The sequence below is a fragment of the Papaver somniferum genome, chromosome 10 (assembly GCF_003573695.1).
Source record: "Papaver somniferum cultivar HN1 chromosome 10, ASM357369v1, whole genome shotgun sequence".
Classification (NCBI taxonomy): domain Eukaryota; kingdom Viridiplantae; phylum Streptophyta; class Magnoliopsida; order Ranunculales; family Papaveraceae; genus Papaver; species Papaver somniferum.
In genome coordinates, this window is record NC_039367.1 from 88,973,390 (window position 1) to 88,993,948 (window position 20,559).

Genomic DNA, 20,559 nt, shown 5'->3' on the forward strand with positions numbered 1-20,559 from the left:
TTTATACTGCAGTAGTGTTTGGTGAGTCATGGGACGACCATGATACATCCATTGAGATCAACTGGCGGCTGTGATCTCACCCCTCCTCCCAGCTCATTCTAGATTGGTTTCATCCAGTGACTGATGGTTGTCAGTAGTAAATATAGGTACCACGAGGCACGAACCCTGGGACTGATTAAAGAACCTCCATTCGCTCTATTTTGTAACGCCCAAATAAAACCCCTATCAATGCTTATCAGATTCAATCCTTCCATTCGTTACCCAGTACTTCCAACTTTTCATTATGATTTCGTTGTCGCTCCAAATTCCCATTCAATTTCATAATTTCTTAAATCAGTAACGGTTCTAGGTTTTCCCTAATGATGAGATTTTCGCTCAGATTGATTTATTAGTGAAATTACACCGGAAAAAAGCACGCCATGGATTCGATTGACTGTTGCCTCTATAAATTGTCTCCGAAAATCACAGAACAGCATCAGTCTCACCAGTTCGACATGTAAGTTTTGCCTTCTCTCCTCCTCCCGTTTACATTTTCTATCAAAGGCTGGTACCTCTCGATTTATTCTTTTGTTGATGAACAGAAGCAGTTTTCCCATTTTGCATTTGGGTTTTCACTTATGTTTAGTTCTATCGATCAACAATTTTTTTCACTAGAGACATTCTGCCAGTTGCTGCGAGGGTTCAAGAACTAGCTAGAGTGAATAACAGTAATTGTGTGATGTATGATAATCAGTTAGTATTAGGAGAGTTATATTTATGGGCTCGAGACTCTTGGATTGAGACCCATCTTCACAGTCTCAGTTCACAGTTATCACCACTGTCATGGACAGTCCAATGATTCCACTGTGATGGACAGTCCAATGATTCAACTGTTATGGACAGTCCATTGTAAGGTCGAACTCTAGGGTTATATATCTTGTATAAGAGGCAGATTGAATGAAGGAATAAAACACGAAACTATTTTGATATATGTGTTTTACAAAATCTAACATGGCATCAAGAGCCAGAGTTGATTAACACGAATAAACCCTAGAACAGTAAACATGGCGGATGATACAGAATCATCTAAAAGAGGAAAAGAGGTAGAAAACAACATGCAAAAGAAGAAACCAGAATATCATCTGGGATCAAGTGATGGACCGGGGATTATCATCACACCTATTGTATTAAAGGGAGAAAACTATGATGAATAGGCTAGAGCAGTGAGAAGATCATTGATAGCCAAACGAAAATTTGGTTTTGTTGATGGAACCGTCAAAGAACCAACAGAACCTGAGGAGTTAGAGGAGTGGATTGCAGTGCATTCGATGCTGGTCTCTTGGATCAGCAATACATTGGAGACAAATATTAGATCAACGTTGGGGGATTATGATGATGCGAGCATGTTATGGACGCACTTGAAGAGGAGATTTTGTGTTGTAAGTGGAACTCGGATCTGCCAGTTGAAAGCTGCCTTAAGTGAATGCAAACAGAAGAAAACTGAGGAGGTTGCAGTGTACTATGGGAGATTGAACAAGATATGGGATGAGATGGTGACGTACATGAAGATACCAAAGTGTAGCTGTGGCCAGTGCACATGTAACATTGCAACACAGGTTAGTACGTTGAGAGAAGAAGATTTCTTACACTATTTTTTGATTGGTTTGGATACCATGTATAGCTCCCTGCGTGAACAATTACTGGCAATAGAACCACTGCCATCTATAGATGTGTCTTATCAAGCTGTGGTTAATTCGGAACGTCTAAAATTGGGGGAAGGAGTTGTGTCGTCTCAGACACAGGAAAATATTATGGCGTTCAAGGTTCAGTCAGATCAGCGTCCATACAATAATATGTATGATCCTAACAAATTTTGCAAGCATTGTAGCCGAGAAGGGAACTCACAGGAAGGGTGTTTTCAGCTGATTGGATACCCGGAATGGTGGGGTGACAAACAAAGAGGTGGAAGAGGATATGGTCGAGGAGGCCGAACTGGTGGTAGAGCTGGTGGTAGAGGACGTGCTGGTGCCGGTTTTGTGAACAACAGAGGAGGTAGAGGACAAGACAATATACGTGCGCATAATTTGAACATCTCGGGGACAACATCATCATCTCATCCTGCCACTGGATCTTCAGGAGATGCATCAGGACTGACAGGCGTGACTGCAAGTCAAGTTCAGCAGGTTCTTGAATATTTAAATTCAAGAAAAATCAGTTCCCAACTCCAAGGTAAGACAAATCAAACATCCTGGATTATATATACAGGAGCTACAAATCATGTCACGTGTAAAAGAGATGATATGATAAATGTGAAAGATATTAGAGCATGTTCAGTGGGACTGCCGGACGGAAAATATGCTCACTCTGAGAAAATAGGAACAATTATTCTTCCTGGTGGTTTGAGATTGGACAATGTGCTTTATGTGCCACAGATAACTTGTAACTTGATTTCGGTTACACAACTCATTGATGAGGTAGTATGTAATGTTCAATGTACTAACACTTTATGTCTTATACAGGACCGGTTGACGAGGAAGGTGATTGGAGTGGGTGAGCGACGAGGTGGACTATATATGTTCTGTGGTGTGCCTCCAGTTAAAGTGCTTACGGTGAGTGAAGATACGTATGAGCTGTGGCATCAGCGATTGGGACATCCATCAGAGAAAGTGTTACAACGGTTACCAGGTCTGGGTAGATTATTGAAGAAAAATAATGATGCGTGTGATATTTGTCCACGTGCAAAACATCGTAGAAGTAGTTTTGCTAGTAGTTTGAGCAAATCCAGTTGTAGTTTTGATTTGGTTCATATAGATTTATGGGGTCCTTATAAGACGTGCTCGTCTTCTGGAGCACAATATTTTTTGACAATAGTAGATGATTTTTCAAGAGGTGTGTGGATTTATTTAATTCAAAGCAAAACTGAGGTTGCAACAATATTTCTTAACTTTATTGCGCTTGTGAAACGTCAATTTGGTAAAGAAATCAAAATTGTTAGAAGTGATAATGGAACCGAATTTAATGCATTGCGTGGCTACTTTAAGACTAATGGAATAGTTTTTGAGACATCCTGTGTAGGAACACCTCAAAAAATGGAAGAGTTGAGAGAAAACATCAGCACATAATGAATGTGGCAAGAGCTTTGAGGTTTCAAGCAAATTTACCGATCAGATTTTGGGAGAATGTGCTTTGACAGCAGCGTATTTGATTAATCGTACGCCTACACCGGTTCTAAATAACAAAACTCCATATGAAGTTCTATTTGGGAAACCGGCACCATATAGTCAGTTGAAAGTATTTGGTTGCTTGTGTTATGCACATGATCAAAGTAGTAAAGGGGATAAGTTTGCAAGTCGAGGAAGAAGGTGCGTCTTTCTGGGTAATCCTTTTGGGAAGAAGGCATGTCAATTATATGACTTAGACAAGAGACAATTTTTAGTTTCAAGGGATGTAGAGTTTCATGAACATCAATTTCCTTACATATCTAGGGTACCTGATCAGCCAACTGAGACAGTTCAGGCTAATAATGACGTGTGTTGGAGTGATGATGAATCAATAGTGCAGCAAGAGAACCCAGAAGATATTACTGAGAACCCAATATACATTACTGAGAACCCAGAAGACAATACTGCGAACCCAAAATATATTACTGGGAACCAGGAAGGTATTACTGCGAACCCAGAAAACATTACTGAGAACCCGTAAGACATTACTGAGAACCCTGAAGATAATACTGAGAACCCAGAATATATTACTGAGAACCCTGTGGTCTCGAAGGAAGTGACGGACGCTAGTATGGGTAAAGGAAGGAGACAGAAGATTCCGTCTAGTAGGCTCAAAGGTTTTGTAACGCACACTTTACGACAAAATAGTCCATCTCATGCTCACTCTCCACAATCGTCATCCTCAGGTACGCCGTATCCTTTGACATATTATGTTAGTTGTGATAAATTCTCTACAGTTCATAAAAAGTTTCTTGCAGCAATTACTGCTGGGTCTGCGCCTAAAAATTTCAAAGAAGCCATGAAGTATCCAGGATGGCGTAAGGAAATGGCAGAAGAAATACGAGCTTTGGAAGAACAAGGAACATGGGAATTAGAAGAATTACCGCCGGGAAAGAAAGCTCTTGGTAGTAAATGGATTTACACAGAGAAGTATGATGAGAATGGACAGTTGGTGCGGCTCAAAGCTAGACTGGTGATCTTTGGGAATCATCAAGTAGAAGGGTTGGATTACAATGAGACATTTGCACCAGTGGCGAAAATGACGACAGTGCGGACTTTCCTAGCTGTGGCAGCAATTAAGAATTGGGAAGTACATCAGATGGATGTACATAATGCATTTCTTCATGGAGACTTGGAAGAAGAAGTGTATATGAAAATACCACCTGGATTCTCTCAAGGTAAGTCTAATATGGTGTGTAGGATGAAAAAATCTTTATATGGTTTAAAGCAGGCTCCTCGGTGTTGGTTTGCAAAATTGTCTGCAGCTTTGAAGAATTATGGGTTTCGGCAATCATATTCTGATTATTCTCTTTTTATCATGACTAAGGGAAAAACCCAACTTAATGTTTTGGTCTATGTGGATGATTTGATTGTTGCGGGTAATGATTTGGTTGCGCTTGATCAATTCAAACGTTACTTGGGACAATGCTTCAAGATGAAAGATTTGGGAAAGTTGAAGTATTTTCTGGGTTTGGAGGTGGCACGGAGTGCACAAGGTTTTTATATGTGTCAACGCAAATATGCGTTGGATATCATCATGGAAGAAGGTTTATTAGGTGCAAAACCTGCAGAATTTCCAATGGAAACTAGTCACCGTCTTTCTTTGGACAAAGGAGATTTGTTCACGGATGTGGAAAAATATCGAAGATTGATTGGGCGTTTAATCTATTTGTCCGTGACTCGGCCATACCTAGCATATTCTGTTCATATTTTGTCTCAATTCATGCAACTGCCGAGAATAGCACATTGGGAAGCGGCTCTTCGTGTGGTTCGATATTTGAAGAAGAATCCTGGGCAAGGAATTCTATTGCGCTCTGATAGTGGTCTTAATTTGAAAGGATGGTGTGAATCTGATTGGGCTGGTTGTCCCTTAACTATACGCTCGTTGACGGGTTGGTTTGTTCTTCTTGGGTATTCTCCAATATCCTAGAAAACTAAGAAGCAACATATTGTTTCTCGTTCGTCAGCTGAAGCGGAATATAGATCTATGGCAGCGGCGACGTGTGAATTAAAATGGTTGAAAAAATTACTGGGTGATTTGGGAGTTCATCATCCACATGGAATGCGTCTTCTCTGTGATAGTCAATCGGCTTTGTATATTGCTCAGAATCCAGTTTTTCATGAACGAACAAAGCATATTGAAGTTGATTGTCATCTGGTTAGAGATGCTATCGTGCAGAAGCTTATTACGCCTTCTTACACTCCTACAACAGTGCAATTGGCGGACATTTTTACTAAATCTTTAGGGAAAGCTCAGTTTCAGTTTCTTATGTCCAAGATGGGCATGTGTGACCTCCATGCTCCGTCTTGAGGGAGGGTATTAGGAGAGTTATATTTATGGGCTCGAGACTCTTGGATTGAGACCCATCTTCATAGTCTTAGTTCACAGTTATCACCACTGTTATGGACAGTCCAATGATTCCACTGTGATGGACAGTCCAATGATTCAACTGTTATGGACAGTCCATTGTAAGGTCGAACTCTAGGGTTGTATATCTTGTATAAGAGGCAGATTGAATGAAGGAATAAAACACGAAACTATTTTGATATATGTGTTTTACAAAATCTAACAGTTAGAAACTAAGGATCATTTGCTGTTACATTGTCCTTTTGCGCATGAAGTTTGGTTTGCTGTCTCTCAAGATATTATTCAGGATGCTTATAAATATCCAAGTCTGCAAGATTGGTTTTCTTCTGATTACATTTTTTGATTTTGGTTTCTAAGGTTTTCGCTAATTTAGTTGTGTTTTTCTTTTTTATTTCTTTTCTATAATATAAATCGGAGTAGATAATCATGTTTCCAGGATGTTTGGTGAGCCAAAAGAAGAAACCATTATATCAGAACGAGGTTGAATGACCTTTATGCTCAGATGTTGCGGTTCTTGGTTTGGGGATTCTGATGCATGATGGTAGTTTCTTTTGCTTTTGGTTCCTTGATTGCATGATGGAGTCGAAATTCTACACATCTATCACAGTTTGATCTTAATTTTTATTTGTTAAATATATAGATTCAATTTCGTGGAAAAAACAGTTATCATTTTTGCATGAAAAATCAAGTAAAATATATATGCTGATGATATTCAGAAGTTCGAAAGAAAATTCATAATAATTTGTTTTCATATATTTTCAGGCTCATGGAAGCAGAAGTAGGAAGATGTATTTTGCGAATCTCGATAGATCAGCTTGGCATTGTGACTATTGTCAAATACTATGGAAATGGCTGGGACTTAGGAGATACCATACTTCTTTTGATAAATTACTATCTCTTGGTAAGCATAAAAGTTATATGATCTATGAATACTTTGAACTATTGCTGCTTTTATGGATCACCAGAAACAAATTGTGCTTTGATGACTATGGCCTGACAGTACTAGAGCCATACAAAGAGTGTTGTCTGTCACTCATGACTGTGAAGGAAGATTAAAAGTGGTTATGCACAATTCAGTCTATAATTTACACATTTTAAAAGACTTTAGCATAGCTTGCTTCTGGCAAGAAGGTGAAATATGTCAGAGTGTTAGAATGCTATTTTAGACAGCCTAGCTAATTTGATTTGTTGTGATTGGCATCAATAGGTAATCCTGGAGTATGCGGATAAGGTTTTGTGGTTCAAACTACCAGCAGTGAATTCGTAATGGCAGAATCAGGTTGGAATGGTGTTTCAACAAACTTTATGGACCTGCTTCTTGGTTATCTTTTGGTTCCCTTTCATGCTATTTTTGTTACTGAATGGTCTTTGTAACTTAGTTGGCACTGAAAATGTGTATATAGGTGTGTGTATCCACTTACATGGTCATCAGTTCGATAGCCCCCAAGAGTTTTAAGGTGTGTGTAAAGTATTGAATTCTTGACAACCTTAAACAAACCCATGCAAATTAGGGAAGAGATTCGTTTAATGGGTTCCGTTGTGATCTGTTTTGGTAAGTTATTATAAAGTGAAAAAAATTCTAAGCTCAGTTAAATGTGATAGAGAGAAGTTATTGCAGGGCTTCCATAATATATGTACAACTAATTTATCCACAGTTTGCTCTATTAACTGCAGTAAATTTTTTCATATTTTTGGCAAAGCCAGAAAAGTATGACATACATCCAGCTCGGCATTTGTGTTGTGGGAATGGATTTTTACGTTAAACTAGCTTTAACAGGTAAGGAAAGACCTCTTACCTGTACAGTACTTCAATCATTTTTTATGTGATGTACCATAATCCAATTAACAACTCTTCCAACTGCAAATTATTATGTGATGTATGACATACATTCAGTTCAACATTTATGTTGTGAGAATGGATTTTTACATTAAACATATCCAGGAACTTAATGTAGCTTTAACAGGTGGAACGACCTCTCACCTGTACTCTATCATTTTTATGTGATGTACCATAATCTAATTAAAAACTCAAAATACAGCTGCAAATTATTTTGCAGGTTGGAACTGAACAAGAGTATACCATTATGGGAGATTCTCATATTCAAGTACCCTACAAGTAATGGAGCAGCAACAACTGTGTTCAAGCTTCATCATGCCATAGAAGGATATATTCATTCATGGGTGCTCTGTTTAGCCGCGTGCAAAGATATGATAATACCTCTCTTTTTTTTAGTTTTCTATGCAATCTGATGATCACTGACGATCACATGAGTAAGAAGAATGTTTTTGAGCTTCTGTCTGTTTTGAAAGATGTTGTAAAAAAATTCCCATAGGGGCTTTTTAAGAGTTATGTGTTCATATATCATGTTGTCCTATCAGGTCATTTAGAGAAGGAGTTGAGCTTATGTCGGTTTGTATCTGTACTATCACTTATCCCTCTTTATCAAATCTAAGAAATCAAGGCAAAGCTTGGTGGGGGAATAATCGTTTTCTTTTCATTGAGTTCTAAATGTAGTTTCAAGCAGAACGTCAATGGATTGAGACTCAGTATGTAGTTTCTCTGTAATGTTGTATTGAGGCGCCAGGCCCAGCACCTACGCCCTTTTCAAGTTTTTTTTTATGTAAACAAAACATAAAGAAGAAATCAAACTTTTAGAGAATGCTAAGTTACAGGTGCAAATCGTCAATGGTACCCATTAACTGATTTCACAAAAATAAAATCAACATGCAAATAAATTATACATCCGATTTCACAAACAGGGTGTGAGAAAACTATGGTTTCATTGATTAACTCACATTCAAAAATAGAAGAAACAAAATCATAGCATAGACTATCATTAAATAGATACCAAAATCAATATTGACTTAATATAATCAACTTGAAGTGTCACCCAAATCAATATTGCTCACATCAAAAACTTGAACTTGACTGTTTTCTACCCTTTACTTGATTATCTCCATAACAACAAAAAAAATAAAAAATCCAACCTTGAATTCCACTATGAGAAAATGATTCGATCAATTGCAGATCAAAATTTGATTGATCATTTGAAGTTTTAATGAAACTTCGTACTAATCTTTCATTTGCTGTGAATGACGATGGCAGTAACATGTGTTTTTTGAAATGAAAACAATTTAAGACTAAAATGAAGTCAATTTAATACCAAAAAACTACACCGTTATCACCCACGCTACCAATGACTACGCCTTTTAGAAATTGAACACATAAATTTTCATTAATAAAAACACAACTGTGTGATATGTGCGATAAAAATCAGAGGATAACAGAAAGAAAAAGCCGGACGTGGGGCGGCAGCAAAGCACCCCAGAATATAACGTCCGTGATATGTTCGTGTACCTGATTTGCGAACGGCTGGACATGCCAAGGTCCGGAGCTGCTGTTCGCGTACCTGGTTTGCGAACACAAAGGTTAAGTTCTAAAATCGGTTAGGTATGATTCTCATACTCCTGAACTAAAACATTTATGAATTAAGGAATACAATCTTTGCGAACCGTGGCTTAATGTTCATGAATTGATTCTTATATAAGTACTTTGTCGATTACGAATCAATCCGACTTTGTTTCAATTTGTTCATATATATTTCTATGAGATAGAGAATAATTAAACAACTCTATGTGAAACACAATTAGATTCATTTGATTATCTTTCATGTTTGATTGATCATCGTATTTGATCTAGAAGTGTTTGATGAATATGGTTAAGACAAAAGTGTTCACATGGCTAACTTTGGTTAACTTTTATTGAGCCAACTCAATATACACGTTTAGGTACGGTTACCCATTTCTATATTTCATTTGTGTGTAACAAGCTAAGACCATCTAACGATGGAGATTAATTGCTTTATTTCTAAGCAGACTTAGCTTGAATCTTAAATCAGGATTTCATTTAGCGGTAAATATTGAATGCTTTGTTACTAAGTTATCTTAGCTTTGATTGTAAGCAACCCTGATTTGAAAGACTATATAACGGAGAACTCTAGCAACTAGAAAACCTAATCCCGACACTTTCCTGTGTCCTAGTTGCAAACTAGATTCGATTCTCCTTTAACCTAGGTTTTTCCAAAACCATATTAAGTTAACGACTTGAAGACTTCATTTGGGATTCGTGAAGCCAGATCCAACTATTTTCTCTGTAGTTGTGTATTCTAACCTTACTTTTTCTACCGTGTTGAGTACTATCTTCTCTAAGATTTTCTCGAGATATATCTTCGATAGATAAGATATAAAAAGTAGTCACAAAGTTCTTCGTCTCAGACTTTGTGATTCCGCGGTTACTTCTTCTACCACCATATAGTTAAGTTATTGTGAGGTGATTGATATTTCTAGGATGCTCTTCGGGAGTATAATATCAGATTGTCAATTGGTTCTTGTTCACCTGATTTATCATAAGACGAAACAAAAATTCATAGGTACTTCTGTGGGAGACATATTTATCTATCAGAATAAACTTATCCGTGTGAGACATATTTATTTATAAGTCTTCGAATTTGGGTCGTAACAAATTTTAGTTATGGATGAGATTATCTAAGGGAATCAAGTGCGCAGAATCCAGCTTGGTTCTAGAGGCGTAAGAAACACGATTGTACCTTAATCAGTGTGAGACTTGGTTAGATCTCAACTACATTCCAGTCTGAAGTTAACTTGTAGTAGGCTAGTGTCTGCGGCGGCTTAATACAGTATGGTATTCAAATCCATACTAGGTCCCAGGGTTTTTCTGCATTTTCGGTTTCCTCATTAACAAAATTTATGGTGTCTGTGTTATTTCTTTTTCGCATTATATCTGTTAATATAATTGAAATATACAGGTTGTGCATAGTTTAATCAGTTGATAAATCCGACCTTGTTTGTTAGATATAACTTGATTGACACTTGGACGTTGGTTTTTGGTACCGTCCAAGTTATTTCTCATAACAATCAGGCTCACGGATTTCTATCCTCTCGATTTGTGGATTGCATTGAGAAATCGAGATAAAGCTATTTGATATATCTCTTGATAGAGCTCGCTGTTAACTTGGAGCTCTCGGAAATATATTGGAGTTTACTCCATACAGATTTCCGAACGAATTATTGGGTGTAGTTGTTGTACCCCCGCTTTTTCACTTTTATAATCCCATACGATATTCTCTAAATTATTGAAACCTTAATCCTCAATCCTTACTGTGAGTCTTACAATTTGTCTAGAAAAATTAGTTGGAAGATGGCTGATGGACAAGGAAATCAGGTTGAAAAGCTATCATAAAAAATAAAATCAATCAGTTAGGGATCTAGCTCATCTAGACCAATAAGGAGAGCAGTTAAAAGTGATGGAGTTATGAATGAATGGACGAAATAATGGTTTCGAATTTTGGTTGAAAAAATCATATTCAAACCATCACTTGATCACGATGATGTTAAGAAAGAGAAAATTTTCCGTTGGGGAAACTTTGAAGACTAGAGATCATATCTAAAGGAAAAAATCTTTTTGTCATCAAGTTTCGAACTGAAGAGTCCCATGAAAATGTGTTTCATAAAACCCGTTGGTCTATTTTAGGATGCTTGTTCTGCATTCAAAAATATATCCCAAACATATCAATCTTGGAGCAGGAGTTTACCAAACAAACTTGGTATGTCAAGTTGAGCAACTGGTGAATGATATCTGTAAATTTATTGGAAAGAACAAAAAAGGAAAAAAAGACTTCCAAGAGGCCATGTCACAAACAAAATCTATGTGGAAATCAATCTCAATGAACCATATTAAGAAGGGAAAGCTTGGTACTGCAGCAGGAGATCGAGTTTGAGTAATCTATCACTTTTAAATGCAGCCCTACAATATCTGCAAAGATTGTTGGGTGGTTGAGCATGTCGACTTAAAATGTAAGAGGATTGCACAAGAGTTGAAGGTCGAAGAAATGGATGAGCAAACATATCTCGCATATAGTCAAACTGAAGAAGGGCATGCCTTCCTGGATGCCTATATAACTAATGAGGGTGTTGATAGCAATTCCGCTTTAATGATAGTCGACAAGGATGTAGATGATGAGAAACAAATTGAATTAGATGAAGAAGATATGAGGAATACTAAGAGATCTAGGGAGGAAAGTTCTGATTCTCATGGTAGTTACAGAAATCATACCCCTATCAACACCCGTAATAATCTTATTTTCAATATGGATGAGAATATGTTAGAGGATATTTGTTCGGTCGGAGGTGTTGATCATCTTGCTGAAAATGGGCCAAGATACCAACAAAATCATGATGTCGAGAGGGAAACAAAGGCAATTATTGATAACATGGAAGCACAAACTGGAAAGTTGATTGTCGCGAATCAACATGAAGCATCTGCTAATCAAACAAAGGTTTTTCTCACAACACAATTTTTAAACCTAATTTTAATTTTAACTATTTGTTTATGCAAATCTGTCTTATCTCAGTCTCTATGGATTTGGGTTTCTTAGAAACAAAAAATATTGTTAATCTGAAATCTTTAAAGTATAGTAACTTACACTGAAAATCCAATTTATAACATGAAGATACTGCCATGGTATATCCAAGGATTTGGGAACAAGTACTAGATACCATCTTACTGATCTGGTTGATTCAAATGGCCCTGATTTGGTGTTTTATTTCTGAGACTAAAAATCAGGATAAAAAAAATGCTTAGATCCACCCAGAACATATGTTTTATGAATTATTTTTATGTGAATCATGTTGGAGATTATGGTGGGATCTTCTTACTCTTGAAGGATGGAATACAACTTGATATTTTTGATGCCAATAGGAATTTCATAACTCGTCGTGATACTATTAATCCTAAAAGTGACGGGACTCTCATTATCTGTATGGTGCCTTGAAAACAAATGAGGTTAGGAGTCAGTGGGACTTTCTGTATGGTCTAGCTAGGACCTTTAATTGCTCTTAGGTAGTAATAGCAGATTTAAACTTTATTACTATCAAGGAAGAAAAATTATGAGGTAATGCACTATCTCGACAGATTTTGATATGGTTAATGATCAGTTAGAAAATCTTAACTTAAGCGATGTGCCTTCTGTAGGGAATCCGTATACTTGGTCCAATAGAAGGTCGACTACTAGTCCGGTTTTGGAAAGACTAGTTAGAGCACTTGGCAATGGTAGGTGGTTTGATAACTTCACAAACAACACAATTTACCATCTGATTCCTTATGTCAGTGACCATTATCCTATCTTGTTAGTTAGCGATAGAGAGTCTAGTTAATCTATGAAACCTTATAGATTCAATAAGTGTTGGTTTCTTGATTTGGCTTGTGTTAATCTAGTAAGACATAGTTAAAATGTGGATATAAATGGGTATTATGTTTTTAAATTTGCTAAATCTCTTTATAACGTCAAATTTGTCCTTAGATATTGGAATATAAGTTGGTAACTTCCAGACCCAAACCAAAGACACACAAGCCTAAAATTCTTCTTTGTCACAGAATAGTAATTCTAGCAACTATATGAGCATACTTGGGGAGCTTGAAAGTAAATTAAATTTTTGGTATGATGTGCAACATGAGTTTTACATGCAGAGAACCAAAGAGAATGTTCTGACTTTTGACGATAGAAACACTAAGTATTTGCATGATAAAGTTAAATAGAAAGAAAAGACGAACTCAGTTTGAATCCATTCAACCTGACATAGGTGTGTGGTTGACTGATAAAACATGTATTGCTAATGAACTCAATACGCATTTTTATGAGATTAGTAAGTCTTCCAATCCTCCCCACCCTAGTGAATTTGTTTGTGACTTGTTACCTTGTATTACTGATGCTGAGAGTTACATATAATTAATTAGAACTGTCACATCTAAAGAAGTAAGGAATGTTGTTTTTCAAGTGCAACCATGGACATCCCCCGGTCCAGATGGTTACCCTCCTGGATTTTACCAAAAGATGTCGGATGTAGTGGAAAATTACAGTAAAACTTTTTTTAAAATAATACTCGATAATATAATAGTCTCTCTAAAATAATAAAATTTTCTAGTCCCGACTCGGGCCCTTAGTGCTAAAATAATAAATTCGATAAAATCATAATATAATACTTTTCAAAAATTTCCCTTAAACATTAATAGGTCCCAAATATAATATAAAATAATAATTTTATTAGAAAATAAAAAATAATTTTCATGCACCTTTGAGATGAGAAGACATCCTAGCGATTTAGAAGCTTGTATTGTTTATGACTAAATTGAATTGTAAATAGTATGTTAAATACAAAAAAATTTTGTATAAAAATCTTTTTTCATGGAAATTAATAAATATTTGCGTTAATGTTTTTTTTTATCTTTTTTTATATTTTCTATTTCGGTATGCATCCTAAGATACTTTATTTTTACTTTTTGAATATAGAAATTCTCGCTTTTTCCAAAGAAATTTTATAAATTAAAAATTATTCTTTAAATTATTATATTATTATTATATGTATAAAATAATAAGTTATTATTTTATCGGTTAAGTAATATCTCTTTAAAATAATAGGATTTGGGTGGTCCCAAGCCTATTATTTTATAGATGTTTTACTGTACACTATTAAAATGGTGCAAGATTTTTTTCCATTCTAAGCATCTTTTGAAGCAAAATGAACCATAATTTTGTATCTTTGATTCCTAAGAATGCCTCTCCTAAAAAGGCTTCTGGCTTCAGTCCGACAAGTCTTAGTAATGTAGTTTATAAGATCATTAGTAAGCTTCTAGCTAGTAGACTTAAATTGGTAATGGATAAATCTGTTAACCCATTTCAAGGTGCTTTTATTTCGTCTAGACAAATAACCGATAATGTAATCATTGCTCATGAGTTAGTCGATATTATGAGGAAAACTAGAACCAAAAAATGGCTAATGGCTATAAAACTTGATATGTCAAAATCCTTTGATATTATAGAATGAAAGTTTCTAATTGTTATCTTTAGGAAATTAGGCTTCCACGAAGAGTGGTGTAGCATGATACATGAATGTATTTCAACTGTCTCGTCTTCTGTTTTACTAAATGGTGCTCCAGGTAAACAATTCTTTCCTACAAGGGGTATTAGACAGGGAGAGCCTTTATCTCCCTGTTTGATTATAATTTGTATGGAATGTCTTTTTATAATGCTTACTAAGGGTGAAAATGACAGTGTGATTCAGGGAATTAAGGTTATAAAAACTTGTGCACCAACCAGTCATCTGTTTTTTCGCATATGAGTGTTTCATCTTTGCCAAAGCCACATTCAAAGATGTTAAAAAATTGGATAACATTATCAAGAATTTTAGTAAATTCTGGACAATCCACTAACCTGGATAAGTCTGGACTAGCCTTCATCCCAAATACGGATAATGACATCTGTTAGAGTACTGCTCGGTCGAACTCGCAAACGTTGTTATCTCAAGCTTCTTTGTCAAGTTTAGTTACCAAAACTATAAGTCTTGATTTCTAGTCTACTTATAGCCAGGTCTCGGACTAGGATAGTAAGTGTAGTTGAGCTCTAGACTCCACGACGTTCATCGATTGAAGATGAATAACTGTTCAAGGGAAATTGTGGAACTTTATTAACAAAAGGTATGCGGAGACTTGAACTTATCTATCACTCAAAAGTCTATCCATTCTATCTCCTATTTTGAGACAAAATTCGTATAGCTATATAGACTTCATTTATACACATTTGCTATTTCGAGCCGAGTTTATCTCGCTTATCTATTTCTCGAAATATGTGTTGGTAAGCTTTCGCTTTGGACAAGTTCATCTTTACTCTTCACGAAAGTCATGTTGATTATTTCAATAACTTGAAAATCGCTTTGATGAAAAATATTTTGTAAATAACAACTATATAACATCCTCTAAGAAAGTTTCAATGATTGAAATGAGAGTTTAGAACATGTAACCATCTTTGAATATAAACATAGTGTGTTCTCACCTTTGTGTAAGTCCAAAACCGGGAACCCAAAGTATGCGTACCCCTACGCACACTGGAGGTTGTTGGAAATCCGGGTGAGTATGCGTACCCGTACGCATACTGGTGGAAAGTTTACGTCCGTGAATTTCTGCTGGAGTTTGAAAGTGAAAAACAAACTCAATCCGGTTACTTAAGTACGCGTACCCGTTTGCATACTTAGGTAGGTTACTTTCTCGGTTTTTTCATGAACTAAAACATTTATTCTCTCTGTTTCAAAAAGACTGTCCTCTATTCCATTTTGGTCTGTTTCAAAATTATGTTCAGCTTCTGTTTATAGTCATATTTTTCCAATAAACTCTCTAATATACCTTTAAGTTTTTATATTTATAAAATCTTTTTAATGGGACCCAATCTAAAATATTAATGAAATTTGCGTAATTCAGGAAACAAATATATCCTTCATTCCTTTTTGTATTTCCTATTTACAATCCCATAACAATTTTTGGTAGTTTTTATTACTAACAGTTTTATTGAAATAAATTAGGCAAGTAATTAAGGGTAGGCATGTAAACTACTATGGTCTCCTTAATATCTTGACAAAGTCAAAGAAGACTGTCTTTTTGAAACAAAGGGAGTATATAATAAGGAATGCAATCTTTGCAAACCGTGGCTATAATGTTCATGAATCGATTTGAGTGAATCAAAACCGATTTTGCTTCAATTGTGTCTTGTATCTTCTATGAGATTTAAGCAATTGAACAACTCTCTAACTAGTTCATTTGAGTCATTTGAACTAGTTATGGTGAAGATGAATAAGGTTGATATGAAAGTGCTCATATGGCTAACCATTGGTTAACTATTGTTGAACCAACTAAGTGTACACGTTTAGGTACGGTTACTCAAACCTAAATGAAGGTGCATTTCATTTGAGTATAAAAAGCTAAGTTCGATCTAACGGTTGAAAGATATTAATTACCTTGAATCTAATCAGGTTTTCATCTAACGGTGAGTATTGTATGATTTGTTACCAAGGTAACTTAGACTGCAAACCCTGATTTGAAGACTATATAAAGGAGAACTCTAGCAACTGGGAAACCTAATCCCCACACCTCATGTGTGATACTAGTTGTATAAGCTAGAGTCGATTATCCTTTAACCTTAGGTTTTTCACGAAACCGTGTAGGTTAACGACTTAAAGAATTCATTGGGATTGTGAAGCCAGACCCAACTATTTTCTCAGTAGTTGCGTGGTCTGATCTTGCTGTTTCTTTCGTGATTGAGTGCAATCGTAAGATTGGCTTGAGATTTATATCTCCGATAGGCAAGATAGAAAAGTAGTCACAAACACCTTCGTCTCATCGTTTGTGATTCCACAATGGGAAAATTAGGCTAAGGCCCCACCCATGGGTTGCCCATAATATGAGGCCCCTAATTAAAACAAGTTTAAATCTAGGCCCCGAATTATTAAAAGACGTTCATACCCTCATGTATATTGTCAAGCCCCTAATTAAAGAAAATTCAAATTTAGGCCCAAATATTAAAATATAGTAAAATGATGTCCCCACCACTACCTCTGCCTCTCACCACCAGCCGCCGCCGCCCACCGCCGCCGCCCCCACCCAACACATCTGTATGGCATATGTAACGTGAAGTTACACATCTGTATGGCATATGTAACGTGAAGTTACATATATGTATGGCATGTGTACGGAAAATTTACGCATTCATACGTCATGAAACTGTTAACATGGGCATATGGCATGTGTAACGAAAAGTTACACATGCATATGGCATGTGTATTTTGAAGTTACACATCCATAATAAATGTGTATCTAGAAGTTACACACCTATATTCAGTAATTGAAACAATAATTTCATTTACAAAAATTTCTCAATGTATCAATTGTTATTGAACACAATTACAAACGAGCTAAAACACGAAAAATGAAATCCTAGAAATAATCTACGAGATCTTATAATAAAAATGTCATCTTCCCTTCTTATCTTCCTCGATTCCAAAATGCTTACGTATCTGCAACAAAATAAACATCCACGAGTTAGGTTGGATGAAGAAAATCCATAAAAGAAAAATTATAGAACAATTACAAGGTGAATAACAAAGATCATAGAAAGACATTTGATGACTTATCTAAGCAAGTGTAGTTAGGAGTTACACATACTCTGTGTAGAGTAACTGGGAGTTAAACATGCATCTTCTAATAAAATATGATGTGTACTCAGCAGTTACACACCAACTGACTTGTGTAACTGAGAGTTACACATGCATATAACGTGTAATTAAAAGATACACATGCATCTGGCTTGTGTAACATAATAGTGTAACTGAAAGTTACACATGCATATGAATAGTGTAACTAGGAGTTACACGTGCATATGATTGGTGACTGAAATATCATATAGTCAATCAAAACTAGATTTCATAACAGACAAGTCGACCAAAAACTAGAATTGCAATCAATTTGCATAACCAAATTGGTCAATATTATGCAGCTATCATAATACTGAAGTTATGCAGGAAACCCATGAAATATTGTCGCAAGGAGTTTAAACAACCTATCATACAATAATTTTGTTTTGAAATCTACGCATACAACAATAACACAAACTTTAATTACCTGCCCGCTAAAGAAAGAATTTCATCTGTTGAAACCACTGTATGTTCTGCATCAATATCATCTCCCTCAGGCTCCTCATCATAATTCTCCTCACCAAAGACAACAACCTAGTAACAAAACCAATCTAATCAACCATCAATTGATCCAATAAAAGACTAGTGTCTTGTCAGTGCGCACAAAACACGTTGAGACCTGCATAGACATCAATTGATCCAAAAAAGGCTACAACTATTCAGAAATTATTGTCATAAAAATATTAAGATGCCGTAGTCTAAACACTCCAAAAAAAAACATGTGTAATCAGCTGGTATTTATACAAAATGCATGTGTAATTGGGAGTTATACATGCATATGGCATGTGTAACTCGGAGTTACATATGCATATGGCATGTGTAATTGTGAGTTACACATGCACCCGTAATAGTTCGAAATATTACTGTATAATCACAAGAGATACATTACAGTACCCCAAACACCAAAAAGTACAATCAAAATATATGATGGGATTCAGCAATTACCCGTTCAAACAAGAAATCATTTTTTGCTGTCATAGTGCACTGTATTACACGAAGCTACTAAAAAGATCTCTGATTTGTGTAGATAATAACAATGAATATCATGAAATAAATAAATGACATTTTGAATGCTAAAGCAGTTAAAAGAAGTAAAAACAGATTTAAAAAAAAGCTGAAAAAAGTTCATACACAAGCAAACTGTACTACATGTAATCGGCAGTTACATATTCATATATCATGTGTAAGTCGCAGTTATAAAAATTACTCTTTTTGACCACTTTGCAGGGCAATATGAAGAACATCTCACGACTAATCTATCTCTCATTTATAACATGACATATGAAACTAAATATCTCTGAAATTTATGAAAAATCAAGATATTTGCCTATCAGAATTGGGATGACGACATCCAGCGGGTCAAGATGGTTAAAGTTTTCAGCAAGAGCTGGAATATATATACGAAAATCGTCTGGATTATGGTTGCAAAGGGTAGCGAAATAAGATGTCCAAGTGCGGGCAACACTTGCTCCTCCAACAATATACTCAAAGAGTATGTTACCAGCGGCAATGAAAGCAAAGAAGTCACCCAGTTCCACCCTTATATAAGCAAATGATCCTCCTGTAAAAATAACAATCCACTTACATCTTGTCCCATAAAGAAAATCTGGGTAAAATCATTAAGAAACAACATAATAAAAATAAATTGCCTCTTGTAACCATTTGAGAAAGACCACAGTATTTGTGTGCCCTTTGTAGACACTGTTATAACTAACCTAGGCGCACAAGTCGTGCAGGGAGGCGCCTAACTAAATAAAGCGCCTAAGGCGCAAAAACGTGAGCAAATGTTTTTATTTTTAACTTTTCTTCGTCGCCTTGGGCGCATTAGTCTCACCTAGGCGCTAGGCAAGAAAACAACAAGGAGAGTGTTTAAGAGTAAACAAAAGCATACCTGCAACAGGAATCTCGCAAGCAAACTCAGTGTAACAGAAGACACGGAGCATGGCCGAAACACCAGAAACCAAGAAAGACAAAACAATAGCAGGTCCAGCATCTCTATTTTCTTCTAAACCAGTTAACACAAAGATTCCAACACCAAAAATGGCACCAAACCCAAACCAAATTAAATCCACTTTGCATCATCATCAAAATGAGAAACTCAATCACATGACTACTGCCTTCTTACCATGACCAAACCCATATACAACATCCAAATTGTACATACAATAGTTTATAAAAACACTAACCACAACGAAATAATATAGATCACATTCCATAACTTGTTTCAATTCCAAATCAAATTGTTAACTTCTCTGTTACCTCCAGTCACTGTTCTGCACAAATAAATAAATAAAATCAAACTATCAAAACCTAAAACTCAATCCTGAAATTAGAACAAAGAAAAGAAAGAATCAGACAGGATATTCTCCATTAACTATCGAAAATTGAAAGTTCCAATTAAAGGAATAACTAATGGAGAACATTTATGAGTTCAAACCAGATCGAATTTTGATGTATAAGAAAGTAAAATCTACGGGTAAGATGCTTTGAGTTCAAAAACAAACTTGGGTTTTCAACCAGAAATACAGACTAAAAGTTAGATCGAATTTCAATTCGAAACCCTAGAAAATATGTTGGTTAAATTTTTCAAAAATTTCAATCTCAAAAGAGAGATCAAGATGAAATACTTATAGATCTATATTCTAATCATGTTCTGAATAAGGATTTCTAGATGAAATCAAATTGATTAGGTTTTTAAAACACACCGGAAATACTTTTTATCAAAATCAATCGATTTGGAAATCAACAAATCAATAGTTTTAATCCAATGAAACGATTAAGAACATTAAACTTATCTTTCTGATCGTAATTTGATGATTAAATCCTCATTTCCAGTTGTTGTTGAAGGTTTTCATCAAGTTTTCTTCATCGATTCTGCAATGAAGCATCAAAAACAAG

At 35.7% G+C, this 20,559-nt stretch overlaps 1 protein-coding gene across 4 annotated transcripts; it reads left to right on the forward strand.

Annotated features, from left to right (window-relative positions):
* The first annotated feature begins 11,557 nt into the window (after nucleotides 1–11,557).
* On the forward strand, nucleotides 11,558–20,559 carry LOC113315132. Of its 4 annotated transcripts, none has more exons than XM_026563444.1 (2): nucleotides 11,558–11,924; nucleotides 20,497–20,559. In XM_026563444.1, the coding sequence occupies exons 1-2, from the start codon at nucleotides 11,580–11,582 to the stop codon at nucleotides 20,542–20,544; spliced, it is 393 nt and encodes a 130-aa protein (XP_026419229.1). In that variant the 5' UTR covers nucleotides 11,558–11,579; the 3' UTR covers nucleotides 20,545–20,559. The 4 variants fall into 4 exon arrangements, with proteins under 4 accessions (XP_026419229.1, XP_026419228.1, XP_026419226.1 ...); XM_026563443.1 differs by lacking the exon at nucleotides 20,497–20,559 and adding an exon at nucleotides 18,889–19,023; XM_026563441.1 differs by lacking the exon at nucleotides 20,497–20,559 and adding an exon at nucleotides 18,996–19,248 and having other exon boundaries at nucleotides 11,560–11,924.